This window comes from Chelmon rostratus, chromosome 2 (assembly GCF_017976325.1).
Source record: "Chelmon rostratus isolate fCheRos1 chromosome 2, fCheRos1.pri, whole genome shotgun sequence".
Lineage (NCBI taxonomy): Eukaryota > Metazoa > Chordata > Actinopteri > Chaetodontiformes > Chaetodontidae > Chelmon > Chelmon rostratus.
In genome coordinates, this window is record NC_055659.1 from 20480303 (window position 1) to 20499449 (window position 19147).

At 45.4% G+C, this 19147-nt stretch overlaps 1 protein-coding gene across 1 annotated transcript in view; it reads right to left on the reverse strand.

Moving 5' to 3' along the window:
* Positions 1-19147, reverse strand: part of LOC121612865 (calmodulin-binding transcription activator 1-like) — a 49073-nt gene that overhangs the window by 12278 nt on the left and 17648 nt on the right. Inside the window, exons 4-9 of the mRNA XM_041946021.1 lie at positions 12263-12330; positions 9246-9381; positions 6178-6249; positions 4005-4158; positions 1138-2535; positions 629-1032 (exon numbers count right to left, since the gene is read on the reverse strand). Of these exons, the coding sequence (XP_041801955.1) occupies positions 629-1032; positions 1138-2535; positions 4005-4158; positions 6178-6249; positions 9246-9381; positions 12263-12330 (2232 nt within the window). The remainder of the gene's footprint in view (positions 1-628; positions 1033-1137; positions 2536-4004; positions 4159-6177; positions 6250-9245; positions 9382-12262; positions 12331-19147) is intronic.

The following is a 19147-nucleotide window of genomic DNA, read 5'->3' on the forward strand; positions in this document are numbered from 1 at the left end:
GGGTTTGTTTTTGGTGTTTACAGTGCTTCTCTTTAGTATTATACCATCACTGCTTGTGCCTTTGGAGGAAATCTGTGCTGTTTTGGCAAGAAACTGAAAAGTATGGAGCAATCAGTATGATGTAACACTGATGATCCTGGAAGAAAGTTGCAGAAAAATATTAGCTGAATATGTGCACATGTCAGAGATGCCATCAGTTGATAAACTTATTTTTGACTTTTTCCCCCCGCTAATTGTACTCTATTAACCAACTTTGGCACGTCACTGTGCTTTTGAAAGTGATGGTGGTAGGATGCTATGTTTCCACAAGTTGCATCATAATTCAATGACAAAACTGTTGTCTGGGATATTATAAGTGGTACATGGGTCAATTAATGAAGCCACCCTGGGGAATCAGTGTAATATTGAAATTTCATCAAAATCTAATCAGCTTAGTCTGAGATATTCTGTGTCCTTAATGACCACACAGCCAGGCTGGCGGTCTCAGCACAAATTGGGCTGAGCGTGATTTCAGCGTTCAACAACAGTACCAGTCGTATACCGTCAATCATGTAGTGGAAGGACTGATTTTCCTGTAGGGAACAATGATGAATAAATAATGGATGATAATCATGTTGGGTTTACTAACCTCTGGATAAGACCACTCTGGGGAGTAGTCTGTCACACCAAACAACCTCCCAGTCTCCTGGAGTAGTCCCAGAGCTCCCTGCTCCACCTCAGAGGCCTGCAAGTGGCCTGGTCCTGTGTCCTGCTCCTCTCCTGCTGCCCCCTCCTGGGGCATGAGAACACCAGTGACGGCTGCCCCCACCCCACCTCCAGACCCCTCAACTGAGATGAAATCATTTATGAGATCAGAGAACTGGCTCCCAAATGAAGCCTCAAAGCCTTCCAGACTGATGGCAGCTCCTGCCCCAGCTGTGGTGGCTGACACCCCCCCACCTTGCTGAGGAAGAGGAGAGCTGTAGAGCGCCCCCTCAATGCTTGCCCCAGCAGCTATAGACTGAGGACTGGCCACCACTGAACTGGTGGTCCCTGACAAGCTTACACCATTACAGAGAATTTCATTTTCCCCTCCTCCTCCTCCTCCTCCTCCTCCACCACCTCCTCCTCCTCCTCCTCCACCACCACCTCCCCCACCCTCCTCTCCCCCTCCATTTTCATCTGTGGGTTGCAGATAGTGCTCTGTGTCAACACTCGAGTAGGCCTCATGCGGATCCCCAGGCTTGAGTAGTAACTCCCCTCCATTTTCAGAAACCTTGTCTAAGCCCCCAGCCTCTCGATGTCTCCTGCTCCCTGACTGGTCGACGGTCGTGTCCTGTGGTGTTAGAGGAAAAGAGTTCACTGTCGCTCCTTGTCCATTCCTTCCACACAGGCCCTGCTGGTCTGGGCTGCCTTGGTGGAGGTGTGTATGCGGGTCTCCATTGGTGACCGAAGAGTCTGTTGCCACCGTGGACAGGCCGATGTAAGCCTGGGCCTCGCCAGATTCCTGTGTTGCCTCAGTACCATTGGTCTGCAGCTGGGTGGGCTGGCTTGTCTGGGGGGAGGCCTGGAGGAAGAGGCTTGGGGAGGGGTGGTGTGCAGGCTGTGTTAGACTCGGGACACAGGCTGATGACATCACAGCACTGAAGTCCATCTGCTCCAGGGTGGTGCTGGGGCTGAGGCCTGTCCCTTCTCCCACATAGCTACTCTGAGTGGCCAGTGGCTGCTCCAGGGGAGTAGTTTCTGTCTTGATGTTGTTGACAAGGGCTGGGTTGTAGACGAAGCCATTAGAGGAACAGTGGAGTCCTCCATCATCACCGTTACACCCCTCAGTCTTCCCTCCACCCCCTCCATATGTCTGGCCCTGCTTGGGATTGTTGAGGAAGCAATCAGGGTCAAAGGTCATGGTGGTCTCAGGAAGGCTGACTCCCCCACCAGAGTCTAGAGAGCTGGACAGAACCAACTCTCCTCCCTCCCCTAAGCCCACACCACCAGGAAATGATGCAAACCTCTGGTTTTCAGGGGCAACAGCCAACAGGATGCCAGCGGTGGTGCTCTCATGGGTGGATGCCAGCAGGTGGGTGTGGCCAGCAGAGTAAACTGAATCCCCAGTCAGCGTTGTGACCTCAGACATGAACACAGCTGTGCTCTGTGACAAGCCAGCCCCAATGGCGAGAGCGGGGCTGTCAGCCATGTCGCTGGTGATTGACAATGGGGAGCTTTGGGTGGTGTCAGGGACCTCCACCTGGTTGGTGGAGGTAGATGAGGACACTTCCATGCTGCTCTGTGGGAGCAGGGAGGGTTTGGTTATCCTGCCATTCCGCCTCTCTCCTCCACCCGCTCTGCTCCTGCCCCCTCCAGGACTGGGCTCTGTCTGACCCTCTGACACATCGCTGTTCTGGACTTCTGTGCCATCTGCTTCCTCAGCTCTCTGGCCTGCCGCTACGCCGGTGCCCACTGCAGCTCCACCTCCTGCTGCTGCTCCTGACTCCTGCTTGGATGAGATGATGCGCTGCTTGACACTGGAACATTTCTGATGCAGGCTGCTTCCAGCACCTGACAGAAGAGACATTCAAACAAAGGAAGCAGCATTTCAGACAATGCATACTGTCTTCATTTTCTGTCCTTTCATTTGCTCATGCCAGTCTTAATAATAATGTAGCACTTCTTCACATACCTCACATACCTGATAGTGTGTAATGGCACCCTCCAGTGTTCAGAATGTACATGGAATACTGTAATCATGAATACTCTGATATGATTCAGATGCTGCTTTTTTATTTAACTAAAAGTGAAACAATGCTTCCTTTGCAAGACATTTAAATTCTAACACTTGAGGGTATTTCTTGTAATAGATGTCTTCATTTACATTTTGGGATTTAGCAAATTCATTTTTAGAGTGAAATACCAAACAGTTTAAGTGTCAGAGACCTAATGCCCATAAAAGCCCCGACGGCCACAGAAGGATCAAGTCACTGATCAAGAGAGAAGTGCTAGAAAAGGAAATAGCATAAAGCTGTTTTGTGTGAGCAAATTAGGGCAGGTAGAAGAGCAAGAGGGAATATGAGTCAGTGGGGAGAGTGAGAAGTGAGGTGCTACTAAAGTCAACAAGCCACTTAGTTTTGGGCAGCTGTCCTTATTTGCCCTTCCAAATGAGATCAAAAGATGGGTGAGATGAGGTAAGAGTGTTTGTGCGTGTGTCTGTGTACGTGTATTAGTGTGTGTACTGGAGTTATCTACTCCCTGATGCTCATTTATGAATAATACATGCTGGATATTTTGGGCACCTCTGTCTTCCTTCCCTCTATCCCTCTTTTCATGGGTGAAATGTGTATCTGCCTCTAGGTGGCAGCATGGCGCTGACTGTCGGAACCATCAAAAACAAAAAATCTAAATCTGTGTAAAGGCTGGCTGAATGTCTCTTGTAAATCACAATGTTGTCTTTAAATATAGCACTGCTTTGCAAAGTATTGTTATCATGTTGACAAGAGGACCATGATGTCCCAAATCTTCATTCATCAAAATTTAAACACGAACAAGGCAACTGTTGATGCTTGAACACACCATTTGGCAAGTCCAGTTGTCACTATTTGGCTTAGTGATTTATCTTTACCTTCAATCAATAAGATGTTTGCGCTCAAATATTAACAATTTTTTCTTGATGCAAGAGAGACATTTTCATATCATCTCCACTGAACTGCTGAAATCACCTGTTGTCTCATCTGATAAGAACTGGCACAGCTCCAGAATGAATCCCTTTCTGCTGCCAAGTTGTTTAAAAAGCCTACATGCCAGCCAAATTATCTGTGTTTTAGATTTACTACATTGGTTTCCTACAGATTAATTTTGTGGCTTGGCTAGGGTACGTCACCATCTTTTTCATCATCACTGCCCCATGACAAGTGGTATTGTTATTGACTCAAGGTGACTCACAGCCCCAGGTTAGGAAAAGTGTGAGGGCTGAAACATGAGAGCTTGAGTGTAGGAGGGAGGTGAGTGCTGAAGTGATGGTAAAGCTAACTCACACATGGGTTTGAGTTGTCCAATGAGCTCCTCCTTGCTCCACTTGGCCCACTCCTTCCTGTCTGTGTTGATGGAGCAGAGGACAGGACCACATGGCTTCCCGCTATCGTCCACTGCCGGTACATTCAGGTAGTGCACCAGCACAATGTCTGGGTTCTACAGCGCAGGGACACAGGCACAAACACACAGAGACACGCACGCACATGCCGTTAGTTTAACATGGCCTTTATTCATTAATTCGTTGTCATGTTCTTACCAGCATTTGGGAGAAAGAGAATAAAACGATAGAGTCTATTTACAGAGGGAGTGGAAGGAGGGGAAATGGAGAAGGAAAGTAGGAGAGAACATGGAGGTCAGGGAGGAGGTCGGACATAGCGTGTCAGATAAGATTCTTTCACCTGCCCATAAAAGATTTAACAGCTCAAGCCCACTCATCACTCTCTCTGACCCCACAGAGGCTGTGGAAGTGTCTGCTTGTGTGTTTCCATGTATGTGTGTGTGTGTGTGTGTGTGCGTGTGTGAGCGCACGTGTGTGTGTGTGTGTGTGTGTGTGTGTGTGTGTGTGTGTGATATACTGCATATAGAGAATGAGAGAGCAGATGGAGAGAGACCAGTTCAGAATCGTGCTCACTATACAGTAGGCCACCAGTAGACCTATGGAATTTCTATCCCATGAATGATTCAACAGGTGTGTTCACATGCATCTGAATCTATGTGTGTGTATATGTGTGTGTTTGTGAGAAGCGAGAGAGGGACAGAGAGACAGAGAGAGAGAGAGACAGAGAGAGAAAGAAGCTCCACTTGATGAAAGATTCAGTAGACAGACTCAGGTGAGGGGGAGGACCTGCTGAGGTGGAACACTTTTCTCTCCAAAAGAGGATGGCACAGTGGGCTGCTACAGCACCACACTGTGCAATGCAACAGCACTCACAGACTGATTTATGATCATATTCACTGATGTGTTTTGATATCTGAGCAAAGAGCAGAAAATGGCACTTTACAGATCAAGCAAGCAGAATTTGCCTTCATAATTTCAGACAGCAGGAATCAAACAAGGCATTCTGAAAAAGAAAATATATTGGGTTAGGGCTTATCTAAATTACGGCCCGGTGGCTGGAATGCCCTTGTAAATTTCATGTGACAAATTATTCAGGAAATTCTGGCGAGGAATACATAAATATGTATGCATTTCCATATTTCAAATGAACATCGCTGGGTATTCAATATTTTCTTTGAAATTCACAGAGAGATGAAGAGAGGGGCAGTGTGAATGTGTGCAGGCATGTTTAAGATTCATCACGTGACTGGCCGTCTGAGGATGATGATGGCCTGGTGACCATCTCTCGTATGGCCAATAGTGGGAGAGACGTGTAACTGCTGCTCTCTGTTGCCTCTCACACGAGCACTAGAGTGAGTCCAACATCTCTATGAAAAACAACATGCTTCCATACACAGGGGACACCTCAGTGTGTGTGTGTGTGTGTTGGTGTGAGCATGTTGTGTGTGTTGTTTGTAGCTCCAGGGTGTTTTCTTGGAGAGGACCACATAGAGAGTAGTGCCTGAGTCCTTGATGCTCACAAAAAGTACTGAGAGTCAGGGTTCGATAACACACTGTGTCCTGGAAGTTACAGTCAACTTCTGGCAAAGAAATGTTTTTATAACTCTGCACTGTATGTTAAAACATATTCCAGGTATATTCTAGTGTGTGTGTGTGTGTGTGTGTGTGTGTGTGTGTGTGTGTGTGTGTGTGTGTCGGACACTCCACTGAGCCAAAAAACATCCAGTTTTATTATGACCCCAGCTTTGTATTAATATATTCATTGTAGACTGCCTCATTAATTTAGAGGAGGAGGATGTTTATTGCTGCTTTATGATCTATCTTAGTGTTCTGTTTTGAAAAGATAATGGACAGTTTAACAGACCAAACTTTGTGTAAAACTGCTAATTTATTACATTTTTTCTGTTTGTCCAGTTTTGTGTAAAATAGTGAATAAAGCCTCAACATAGCTGGAGCAAATGTTACAAGATCATCATAATGTTAGTGGAGAAGACCCGGCTGCTATAAACGATAACTGATAACAAATGATCACCTCAATATAAATTCTGTTGAAATCATGTTTTGTTTATGTATAAATGTGTGAGAAAAGGCAAGGTTGGGAAGGGGGGTGGGCTTACCTGCAGCAGCCAATAGCATCTACGATGGAAGGTGGGGATGATTGAGGAGTGGACGTAGCAGCCATACAGACACTAGAGAGAGGAGAGGAGAGGAGAGGAGATTGCAGGGGTAAACAGGAAAAGAAAAAGGGAGGAAGCAAGACAAAAAGTGAAAAAGGAGAGGAGGAGAGGACAGTAAATGAGAGAACAGGAGAGGAGAACTTAGGTTATACCCACTTAGGTTGTATTGATTGCGGTGCTAAAAGTAAATTGCAAACATGCTGTACGCGTTTTTTTTCCCTAATGTCTTCTCTAAAATACCATAAATCTGATGTTGACAATTACAGCACAGGAGATTGTGAAATTTACTGCCTCAGCAAGACAAGACATAACCCACTTGGAATTCACAAAAAGTCACAATGTTGTCAGCTTACAGACACGGCGAGAGAGATCAGTAACAGTGAAGAGGACAAAGAAGAGGAGGAGAAAGCGAGGAAAGCACAGAGTAAGAGCAGTGTGTCAAGGTAGGCACGATGAAGAGCAGGTTCAGTATGGACTCCATCCAGCTGATGAAACTTATATACATACAAAATAGTGTATGTACATATGTACGTGTGTGAAAGTGAAAACTGACCAAATGCATGACTGCAGAGGTCGATTTACAGATTTACGATGACTTCAGTGTCTGTAACATTTTATGAAACATTACATTCAGTTTTTCACACTGCATGATGAACTACAGGGCACTCAGATAGCGCAGGACTCCACAAAGGCCAGTAGTCCACTCCTCTATGACATCATCAGGCTTCATCATCTCAGCTGCGCATTTATTACCTGTTTCTAATTGGAAATATTTCACATACTTAACATACATTTGTGACAACAAGAAATAACATTTCTATACCTTAAACCACAAGGCAAAGCAACCATCCACACCGTAGTTTGAGAAAAAAAGTGTTGTTACAGTTGTACCAATTCTCCTATGAATCCGCTGTCCCTAAATGCTACATAATGACGTTTCTCTGTATGAAGTTTGAGCACCTGTATTACTGTATTACTGGTACCCGTGAACATGGATTGTGATATGGAGTCATCATAATTCTACAATTGGCTATGTTTTGTCGCTATTGAACTTTACTACAATCTCCGAGATTTTAAAATGTATGACATTTATTCCACCAGGGCCTCTCGCAATGTTAACGAAAGTGGAAAAATAACTCATGTATCTGCCTTGTGATTCAGATCCATTCCAAAATTTAATGGGTTCTTCTTTGGTCCACACTACACCCTTTCAACAAGTTTCATGAAAATCAGGCAAATACTTTAGCCATAATCCTGCTGACAAGCCGACAAACAACCCAAACCAAAAACATAACCTTCTTGGCCAAGGTTAATATAGTTTGTTTGTTACCTGAGTTCGAAATTACAAAAACACCAAAATGATATGTTCTAAGTGGAAGAATACTAAAATGTTTTGATACAAAACCTTTTCTTAATTTCACACCCCATTCATTTAACAGTATGCTAAACTTCTCAAATGCAACAGTGTGTAATGCAAAGCAACTGTACATGTCTTAAATCCTTCAGTCTAAAATGGATAGATTTAAATAAATCATAAATAAGTAATTAAATAATCTGATCTGAATAGGTAAATATCTGATCGAAGACTTCCAGGTTGTACTTTCTTGACAGTGTTTGACATTCTGCGCCACGGAAACATTCCTGTCAATACTCAAGAAGCATTGAGGTTCGATACCCAGTCTTAATGAGCGTGTGTGTTTGTGGGGTTTGACAGAAAAGCCTCCTATCAAGGTCATCACTGCCACTTTTTCACACGCCATTAAAATCAAGGATCACACACACACACACACACACACACACACACACACACACACACACACACACACACACAAACACACACAAACACAACAAATAAATTGGTCATGTTTAAAGACAAAATTGCACAAATACACACACAAATACTCAGCAATCAGGCTGTATATAATCAACACTTACAAATCGTCCTGTTTTCTTTCTCATACACACTCATGCACACTTATATTTTCTCGCCATTTTGCCTCTTCTCAGAAGTAGCCCGCCCTCTATCTAAAGTGTGCTTTGCCAAAGGCAGAGTGCATTTCCATATATTTCCATTCGATATGAGGAGGCTCTCCATCCAGGGTTATGTTTTTCTCTCCTTCTTCCTGCCTCTCCCCATCCTCTTTCTCTCCCTCTGCTCATCTCACTGCTCTGCTCATTCCCTCATTCCCGTCCCCTGCTCTACACACTGCTTGCTTGCTTGCTTGGGGGGGTCCTGGGAAGACGTGACACAAACAATTACTGAGCAACCAGGGAGAGAAACACTTGCCTTTGTATATGTGTGTGTGTATGTATTCATGCACGATTGCAGAAAAATGCATGTGAGATGAATGTCAATGTGAGTGTGGGGTTGTAAATAATAGAGATGCAGATGGGAATACTTGATCTCAATTATTTCCCCTACCTCTGTGTCTCTTTCGCCTGTCTCCTGCTCACCTTTAATGCAAAACTACTGAGCCCTTTGCAAACATCCATGTACCTGCATGATGTCTCTCCTGCGCTCTCCCTTCTACCTCATTCTTTCTGCTTCTGACACATGCATGCTCACTCCTCTCACCTCTTGGTATATTCCTGCTGAATAATCAATTTTTGAGCTGGCTGATGTGACTTGAACACACACACACTCACGCACAGACGCTGCCTTGAGACTGGATCGATACCCCTCTCTGTTCTGCTGAAGGAGGCATTGACATCATTCCTGGCCTCAGGCCAAACACACTCTTATCCTTCAGAAAGAGAGAGAGGGAGACAGAGAGAGGCAGGGAGACAGGGCCACGAGCAGGGAGGGAGGCAAAGAAAGAGGGGAAACCACTCGCTCTCAGGTAACGCATTGGCCTGTAGCTTCAGCATGTGTGTTTGTGTGTACATTTGCGTTACACGTATGTGTCTTCTCGGAGTGAAGGAGAGTAAGTTAAGAACAGGACTGGCAGTGAAACCATGCTCAGCACCGAGCATGATCATCGACTTGTTTTTCCATCGCAGCCGCTCACCTCTACTCCCTGGACTTTGAGCTTCATATGATCCTCTCGGGTGGTCTTCCCGTCTTTCCTTTTCTTCCAGCAGTAGCCATCCTTCCTGTACTTCACCTTCTTACGGTTGTAGAGGATCATAGAGCCATTCTGAGGCCTGATGGACGACAGGATAAAGAGCTAGTGAGACACACGTAGTGCTGCATTGGGTTGTTTACACAGAAGAAACGTTCCTGTCAGTTCTTTAAAAAACTGACTCCATGGAAACTGACCAGAAATCATTTTCATGCTGTAATTTCATACAGCCAAACTCATCAAAATTATGGTGCATTCCTGATTCATAAATACCAACTAAAACAAACAAAACATGCTCTTGTTTTGACGTCAGTGTTACTCTCCCACAGTCAAGTTAGCTGGTCCCGTGATGCCCCTCCCCTCTTTTACGTAGACTCACACTCCTGTGTGTTAATATTTTAGTAGGGTGATTTATAAGCACAGCAGGAACATTGGCCTCTAAGCTCCCATTCTATATACACCTGGTGGGATGAACATGTGTGCACACACACACACACACACACACACACACACACACACACACACACACACACACAGACACGCCATGGGCCATACATGTAGGAAGACAGACATGCTATAGTGATATCAGATGGCAGGACCTACTGCTGTGTGTTCTTTGGGCTCAATGTCAAACCTGCTGCTCAGCAATCAATCATTACACTTCTAAAACGTTAAGGACAGGTGTGTGTATGTGTGTGTGTGTGCGTGTGTGTAGGTGGAGGAAAAATGCTTCTCTGCCTTATCTCATGACAACAGAAAGAGAACAGGCCCGTTAACAATCAATAAACTAACACATACTCAGGAGTGCTCTCTCTCTCTCTCTCTCTCTCTCTAACACAGAGTCATGTGCATGTGGATGCATCACACACACACTTACACACACCCCCTCTCTCTATCTTTTCCTTGCCCTCCTCTTCTCTCTAACCTCCAGTCTTTATCCCCTTATCATAGTATCTCTTCATTTTCTCTTTACTGCTCCTTCAGTCTCTCCATTCTCCACTCCTTTGCACTTATTCTCATCTTGTCATCTCGTCTATTCCTTCTACTCCTAGCCTAGCGTCTGTTTCTGCTGTGTTCTTGTCTGCCTCCTCTCCTCTCTTCTCCTCTCCTCTCCCCTCCTCTCCTCTCCTCTCCTCTTCTATCTTCTCCTCTCCTCTCCCCTCCTCTCCTCTCCTCTCTGCTAGAATTTGCTGTAGAAACATCTATATGGACTGAAATGATTGCAATTTACCCAGAACACTGTGTGTAGTGAAACTGAATTTACTTTGAGCTGATTTTCTTTGACACCTTAAATCTGTTCTGTTTTGGGGCGAGCCTGCCAGTTTCTTAGCCGAGTGGAGACCCCCACCCTCCGATCAAAGCCGAGTTTAGTCTCTGTCTCGAGCAGTGTGAGTCATCTCAGAGCTGCTGATTCTAATTATGTTATGGAGAAGATGGATGAGATCAGATGTGTGCCTGTGTGTGTGTGGGTGGGAAATACGTGCATGTTCGTACGCATGTGTGCGCGCGCGGAGGTGCACGCACATGGACGATGCCCATGTTCCTCGCAAGCCCTCCGATTCAAGCAGACATAAATGCTATTGATTGTAACTGGGCTGTGATGTGTGGGATATAAAAAGCTTTTCCACTGTTCCACAGTGTAGCAGAGCGAAAACAGAGAAGGCAAGGGGAGGAGAGAGAGAGAGAAAAAGACGGCAAGATAAAGAGACAGAGTGGGTGAGTGAGTGAGTCCGGTAAAGGGAGGAGAAGAGGAGGAGGAGTAGATGAGAAAAGTGAGAGGAGAAGGAGAGAGGAGGTTATAGTCATTACTTTGAACTGATGAGGTATTTCAGTGAGGGGAGAATTGAAGGTCATTGATTGTTATCTTAATATTGCCCCCCACAAGTGTGCAAACGCATGCGCACATATGGATAATAACAGACACACATACGCGCACAGCCACGTACGCACATAAATGTCACTGGCTCCGTTAGCTGAGCTCCTTTCCATCTGATGGGATTAGGTGTAATCTGTTCTAATCGTGCCTCGTGTCATGTGTAAATGGGATTATATCTAACTACTGCTCAATAACACCAATATGACTGCTGCTGCTGCTGTTGCTGCTGGGAGGCTGAGGCTATACGGCAGCACAACCAATCAATGAGAAATCCATCCACAACATAAACTGTGCAGCTGGCCTCAGGCTGCTCCTGAGAAGAGTCCTTCAGCTCACACAATGGGAGCGCAGAGGCATCACCTAAGGCTTTCAACGGTGTCAGTAATCAGAAATGGGGCCACGAGGTGACCTCCTCACTTTTTTCACTTTTTATTTTATTTTCTTTTGCTTTTCTGCTTTCCCTTGTTGTCTTTTTTAATCATACATCTGTATTAACTAAAGCAAATGTCAATAAGGTGACTTATCAATAATTCAAGTTGCCCTTTTTCTTCAGTCTTTCCCTCATTCCTACCTCCCTTCCTGACTGTAACCTCTCTCTGTTCTAGGAAAAGAGCTAACTATGGTTCATTCGGATCGATGAATATTCAGTTCTGGCATGTGAATCCCTGTTCACACCCCATCCTATACACACATACTCCCCCTCCCTTTAAACCCCCCACCTTCACCCCAAACCCCCACCCACCCTCCTATGTCTGAATTATACATTACTTATCCTAATACATTTACATTCATTAATCCTCCATTTCCAGCTGACTAGGTGCTTTACAGTCCAGCCATGTTCTTGAGCGTTCTCTACATGTAGAGTAGGTCGTCAGCAGGACTCTTTGGAGACAGTCGACGTACATCACTAATGTTTTAATCAAACACAGCCACTCAGTCATTGGGATTAAACCAACGTGAGTCACTGGCTGATTGAGTGATGCTGTGTTGGTATGTGGGTTTTTATGTGTGTGTGTGTGTTTTTATGTGTGTGTGTGTGTGTGTGTGTGTGTGTGTGTGGTGAAACTACTGTATGCATTCTCCTCACCTGGTTTTTGGCGATGTCGTCAGCCACTCATCATGTTTCTCAAAAGTGATGAGATATGCAGCAATCTCCTAGAGAGACAAAGACAAGACAGAAAGGTTATATTTGTGTGTATGTGTGTGCGTGTGTGTGTGTGTGTCTGTGAGAGAGTCTCGGGGAGATAAAACATAACAGGTATTTCCAGATGACCTGCTGATGCCCACAGAGAGTGTGTCACTATCTGATTGCCACGGTGAGGTCTGGGCGCCTGATTGGTCACAGAGCAGCCAGTCAGGAGACAGATATAGAGGACAGACCCTAAGGGCCAACAACCAATCACGCTCACCGACACACTGATGTCTCCCTCCACTGGGGAGGAAAAGCTATCTCCTAAATACACACACACACAGGTCACATAAACACACACACACACACACACACACACACACACACACACACACACACTGGGGGTGCAGACCCATACACTAGCTGAGAAAGTGCGTTGATAGGAAAAGTTTTCTTGTACTTTGCAGTTTCACAGTTTCCCGTCAGATAAAGCCTGCTCCTAACTTGATTCCTAATTCCTCCGGCTCTCTTTTCATCTCCTCAGCTCCTCTCCACACTACTTCTATTCTTCTTCCACACTCACATGAATCCAATAAGGAAAAAAAAGAAAGTTCAAATCATACAGGTGCATTCTACCGAGAGTAAGGCAAAACAAAACGTCCATACACACAGACAGAGACACACAGAGATGCAGCCCAAAAGAAACTATTGTTTATACCTCCTGCTTTTTAGTTGCTCACGCAATGCCGCCTTTTCCCTTTGCTCGGTGAACTCTCTCACCCCTGGCTTCCTCCTTGAAACAACATTCTCTCTCCCCCTATCTCTGACTCCCGTCTCACCCACTTGTTGTGAAAGACTATGAAATGTAAATTGTCCTCTTAAGGCAATCAGTGTTTGAAATGTGGCACAAAGCAATAGTGAAGAAGACATCAACACTCGAGCACTCCTTCATCTGCCCCCTCAGATCAACAGTCTCCTCTCCAGACCTTCTCTCCCTCTCTTTCTCTCTGCCTCTTTCTGTGTTTGTGTGTGTGTTTAGGTATTTGTCCCAGTTTGGCATGAGAGCACTCCAGTTTCACACCGATCAGACGATATGGAGGGACAAAGGGGGAGAGGGGAGAAAAGGCAGGGAGAGACGAAAAGAGAGAGCAGCTGGAGGGTGCTGGCACTTAACTGGATTGTTTTTTTAGTATCCTCCATTCGATCCTCGTGCCCCAACCCCCCGCTGCCTCATCCTGCATTTATCATTTATATGTGTCTTTACATATATGCATGTGTGTGTGTGTGAGTTTGTGCGTGTGTTGTGTGTGTGCGTGTGTGTGGGAGGGACTGTCATCATACTCCGAATAATCATCACTATCAAACTGGCCACTTTTAGTGTCTGTCTGTCTGAGGCACATAAAACTTTTTAGCAAAAGCTATGCACAACGCGCGCGCACGCGCGCACACACGTAAACACATGCACGCACACACACACACAGACACACACACTAGAGTGCCTCATTCACTTATGCATCTATTCATTAGCTGTGACAGGCAGCCACCTCTCCTCCTCCCAAACCACTCCGCAGCAAGTCAATATCCTATACGGCCTCCACAGCCCCGGCCAGGCACTCGGGCTCCCCTAGTGACTGTCAGCCAGTGGGAGGCGGGAGGAGAGAGGAGTAGAAGAGAGGAGACGAGGGGCTGGGAGAGACAGAAGGATGGGAGGATTAAGAAGGAGGGAGAGAGACTTGCAATTAAAGGCCTGCCCCATAAGAGCCATTAAAAAGCCAGAAACAGAAGAGTCAGCTGAAACAGCAGCCTGACACACACTCTAAAACACACCCACACACACACACACCACACACTCTCACTGCAGACACACACGCTGCTCCTCACTCCCTCACTGGCACACACACACACACACACACACACGCACACACACTGACGGCCATGTGAAGAGTGACAGAAGTAAGATGGTGAAGGTCGATCCTCAGGAAGTCACAGTTATTGTCCCAGTGGAAACCAGTGATGGAGCGCTTTGAGCATGCCTGGCGACACACTGACCCTTCAGGAATACTGTGAGTGTGTGTGTGTTAGCTGTGCCAGACACAGGGACAGGGACAAGTATCTTTCTCCGGGGATCTACTCTAGAAACCCAGACGTTCTGCATGTCTGTGTGAGTCTACGTAATAATATATTACGACAGGCCCAGCTGAATTCACACACACATTTTTCCAAAAACACACACACACACACACACACACCTATTCCTGTCTGTCTGTGTGTGAGAGAAAGTGAGAAAGAGAGAGAGTTACTTAAGAAATATCTAACAAAGCAGAGCGCATGAGTGGGAAGTTGGATTGGAGCGAGCGATGCAGTTGGGGAAATCAGCCTCCCACTCACGCATCACTGAGACCATCTCCCTCCAAGAAACTGGTGGCATGTACAGAAAAGCAGACAGACAGACACATACATATGCACACGCAACCACACACATTCACATACACTCACAGGCCTCAGGGAGATTTCCAGAGGAGGGAGGGGAGGGAGGGTGGGGGGTCGCCTACACTGCAACAGACTTATCCAGGAGCTTTCCCCAGGGAGAATCCGTTATAGGGTCTAGCCACAGGCTAGTGTCTGTGCATGTGTGTGTGTCTGTGTGTGCGCGTGTACATCTGAGTGCGTGTGTGCGTGCACGTTTGAAGTCTAATGATGAGCATCACCCCGGCAGAGATCTGGGGAAAACAGAGTTGTCTGTAAACTGCAACTGTCACATCCATTCGCGGTGCCTCAAATGAAGGCTGCCTCTGGTTCTCACCACAGAAATCATTTGGCATTGAACAGTTTATTCTGGTGGCATGGGGAGGTAGCAGACTGAAGCGTCCTTTTCAAGACTACGTTTCTGTCTTTTTCCTTCAGTGTGGTATGACTTGTATACATATATGGGGGAAGGAACTGCATTAGCATTACCAGGGGAGGTGTGCTGATGCTGTAATTTGTTCCTGAGCACCTGCACCGGTTCTGTCTTTCCCAGAAGAACCCTGTCAGTGTCTGACATTGATAGACACCCCTGTTTTTATTATCATTATCATTATTTTATTTTATTCTATTTTTTTGCAGACTACAGGCTTCTCCGTGGTTGTTATTTTGATCCGGAGAACTGTCTCATCCATTTGTTACAAACACATTTTATTGATCGTGGGCTATTTTTAAACATGCCCCCTTCAAAGGCTCTTCATAAAAATTAAGCACAACAATGGCAATTTTATGCCAGACCTATATTGTCATACAATTTGATTTGAACTGTAATAATCAATAATCCATTAGAATTGAGAGGTGCCTGTGGCCACGTCTTTATCCACAGTTGTTGACAGAAATGTGACAACTCCAATCTCACAGAATCACGGCCTGCAATATTCAAACAGTCCTGAGTGACCTCTAAAGTCACCAATGTCACGGAGCAGTGGCTGCTTTTCTCCAAACTTAAGATTGTGTTGCGACGAGAAAGCTGAATAAAGACTTAGTTGTGTTCAGCTTTCAGCTCACGTAAATGATGTGACTGCTATTGTAAACCTGACCAGTAATGTCTTGTTTGCACTACGTTCTTCTAACCTGGCTAATTAAAATGTGTAGCTCTCACCAGAAACAGAGCCCGACAATGAGTTACGACAGGGATAATTTTGTTCTGTTCTAGCCACATAATAAAATTTCATCAAGTCTATTGTAAACCAGAGCAATAATGTGTAGTTTGTATTATATTCCCAAACTGCCTCGCTCCCCACTGTGTGTTACTTTCAACAGCCTTTATATTACCTCCACTGGCTAATACAACTGCTTAATGCTGTTTCCATAACAACTGTTGCAAAGCCCCTGATCAGAATTCCTCTCAAGCTTGCCTTGTGTTTATCATATAAACACCTCATCGCACACTGGGCAACACACACACATGCACGTCCATGGACATAAAAGACTTGTACACACTTGCATACAAATGGGCCGTCTATTAATACACAAAGTCGCTCGTGTGAAAAAATAAATAAATAAAAATAAAACTTGTCCTGGCTTTCTCCGTCTCTCCTCTTGTTCTCTCAGCGACATATGCTGCATGGACACATTGGTGCACACATGCACACTGCCGCGCACACACACACGCACATGCACACACATTTAGCACTGGTCTATCATTGGAGGACAAGGTCTGACCTTCAGAGGGGACCCGCCCCTGTCACCTGGTTGGGAGAGAGACATGCGTGCTGCATCCATCTCTGTCACACCACAACTCTCACAGCACTCACACACACACACACACACACACACACTCCGACATGCATGGACACAAAAATACGTCCCATGTCAAAACGAAGGCATGGTAGGTTGCCCAGGCAAGAACGAGTGTATATTCTCACACATACTCACACAGACCCAGAGAGGCCTGGTCTCAGAAGAGTCTGTGTGGTGGCTGCTGCCCATGTGAGTGACGGTTTTATAATGAAATAGTCACTCTCCCCTCTCCTTCACTCCCTCTCCTTTTGGTCTGACCTCTTTACTTTCTCCCCCTCTCTCTCCTACCTTCAGCTCACCCGCTTCCCTCTTTTTTTCTGTCTCATTTCCCTCTCATCTCCCTTTTGCTAATATATAGAAGTCCAAACACACACACACACACACACACACACACACACACACACACACACACACACACACACACACACATTGATAGTATGGAAAGTAGCACAAACTTTTTTAGCAGAGACCTGAGAGCAAGGTAGAGTCAGCCCCAATCCACTGAGGGAACATCAATCATATTTTTCTAAGACTTCCTCTCTCTTGCGCACTTTACCTGTCCTCTTCCTCCTGCCTTGTATTTGCATTTGAGGAGACGGCCCCCTCTCTCTCAGCAGGGGGGTGAGCACATCAAAGACGGCAACAGGTGTGTGGTGTCAAACACAATGCCAGGACCCCCGTTGCGCTAGGGCGTCTTGGATAAAGCCTGTCAGAGTCCTCAAAACTCCCACAAAGTTAACCAGGAAGGGGTGCACGCACACACACGTACACACACGCACACACACGCACACACAGACGCGCATTTGAAATCTCTAATGACGAATGTGCGTTTGCCAGTAGGAGGTGGAAGAAGACAGTGAGAGGGTGAGAGAGAGGATGGGGAGGGGGTGTCTCAATGAAGGAGTCTCCAGTGGTTGTGTTAACCCCTGATGCCTCGTCTCACTGTGAGTCATTCTGCCCTCCGAGGCTCATCTCTGCTCTGCTATTGTTGATGTTATTGTTATTGAGGAGGTTTGGTATGCTAAGGAGAGAGAGAGAGAGAGAGAGAGAGACAGAGAGAGACAGAGAGAGACAGAGAGAGAGAGAGAGAGAGAGAGATGTAGTGAGAGAGAGAGAGAAATGTAGTGGGAGAGAGAGAGAGAGAAATAGTGTGTGTGCCACCTCTCATTGGCATAAATACTTGTTTACAACAAGACATAAATTGGCACCCTGTCAGTCAGTCTCTTTATTTCTCTCTCCTTTAACTCCCTTACTCTCTTTCCCTCTCTGTCTCTGTCTGTCTCTCTCTTCTTCTCTCCCTCTGTGCTGCTAAGCGTATTACAACACTCCCTGGTTCAGCCCTCTCTCATTACCATATTCTAATTACATTCGTTAAGGGGAGCATTTGGGAGTTTAATGAATAAATTTGAAAGATGGGTCTCCGTGGCGATCTTTAGGTTTGTCTCCTCCTCAACCAACTGAAGATGGTAGCATATGTGTGTGTGTGTGTGTGTGTGTGTGTGCGCGCATGTGTATGTTTGTGTGTGAGGTTACGCAGCTGTTCAGGGTGTGTGTGTGTGTGTGTGTGTGTGTGTGTGTGTGTGTGTGCTCCCTCAGTAAATATCTCTGTAGCTCCTTTTCAGAAGAAACAAACAAATCTAGTTAACTACTGGAGCTCACGTGGAGTCCTCTCTCCAAAAAAATCAATTCAGAATTCTGTTTGTCTACGCCAAATAAAGATTTCATGTCATTTGTTTGTTGTTTTGGAAAAAAAAACTTGGAGCCACCCATGTTGAAGTCATGCATATTTAACTCTCCTCAAGCCTCAAAAACAAACTGCCAAAGACAGGCATCAATTTACAGATGTACAAATTGTCTGCAATCCCGGGTTTATCTTTTCTACCGACATCAGACCTGCAGGCTTCATACTGGGAGACGGGCAGATGGAGTTAAAGCAATCATAGGCAAAAGTAAACATTAAAGGTTATCAACCATGCTCCGGTGACTGGCTTCCACTGTTGTGCAGTTTGATCTGCCTCTGCCTGGGATGAAGCCCTGGGCTGTAGACCTGAATAGACTGTTACTATGGGCCTTGCACTCATTCTTTCAGGGTATTGCAAAATGTGATATACCTTTCACATAGTTTAATAAAGAAGTCCCAAATGCATTCCCAATTCTGGTGATTGCCAGCTTGTGCTTCAAGGAGTCAAGGAGAGAATGAGCAAAATTCACCTCTTGCTCAGAAATAACACTTTTTTCCAGCTAACAAAATGATGTGATTTTACTTGGCCAACTGCCATTGATTACAGACAATTAAACAATACCACAAGCAACAGAAAAATATGCAGAATCTAATCTAACCCCTTCCCCACAGAATTCAGTTTTGCTGCAACTGCACTTGATTAAAATGATGCTATTTTCTTTAGCAAAAGACATTATTTTTGAAATCCGAAAAACGCTTTACTCATTTTCTTGTTGACTTGAACAGAGTCATAACCACAAATCAGGAGTCAGCTGAATTTGGGCAGTGCCTGGAACTTATTTATTGCATCTTGTGGTAAAAAAAAAGGATGGATTTGTTTCATTTTGAATTCAGCT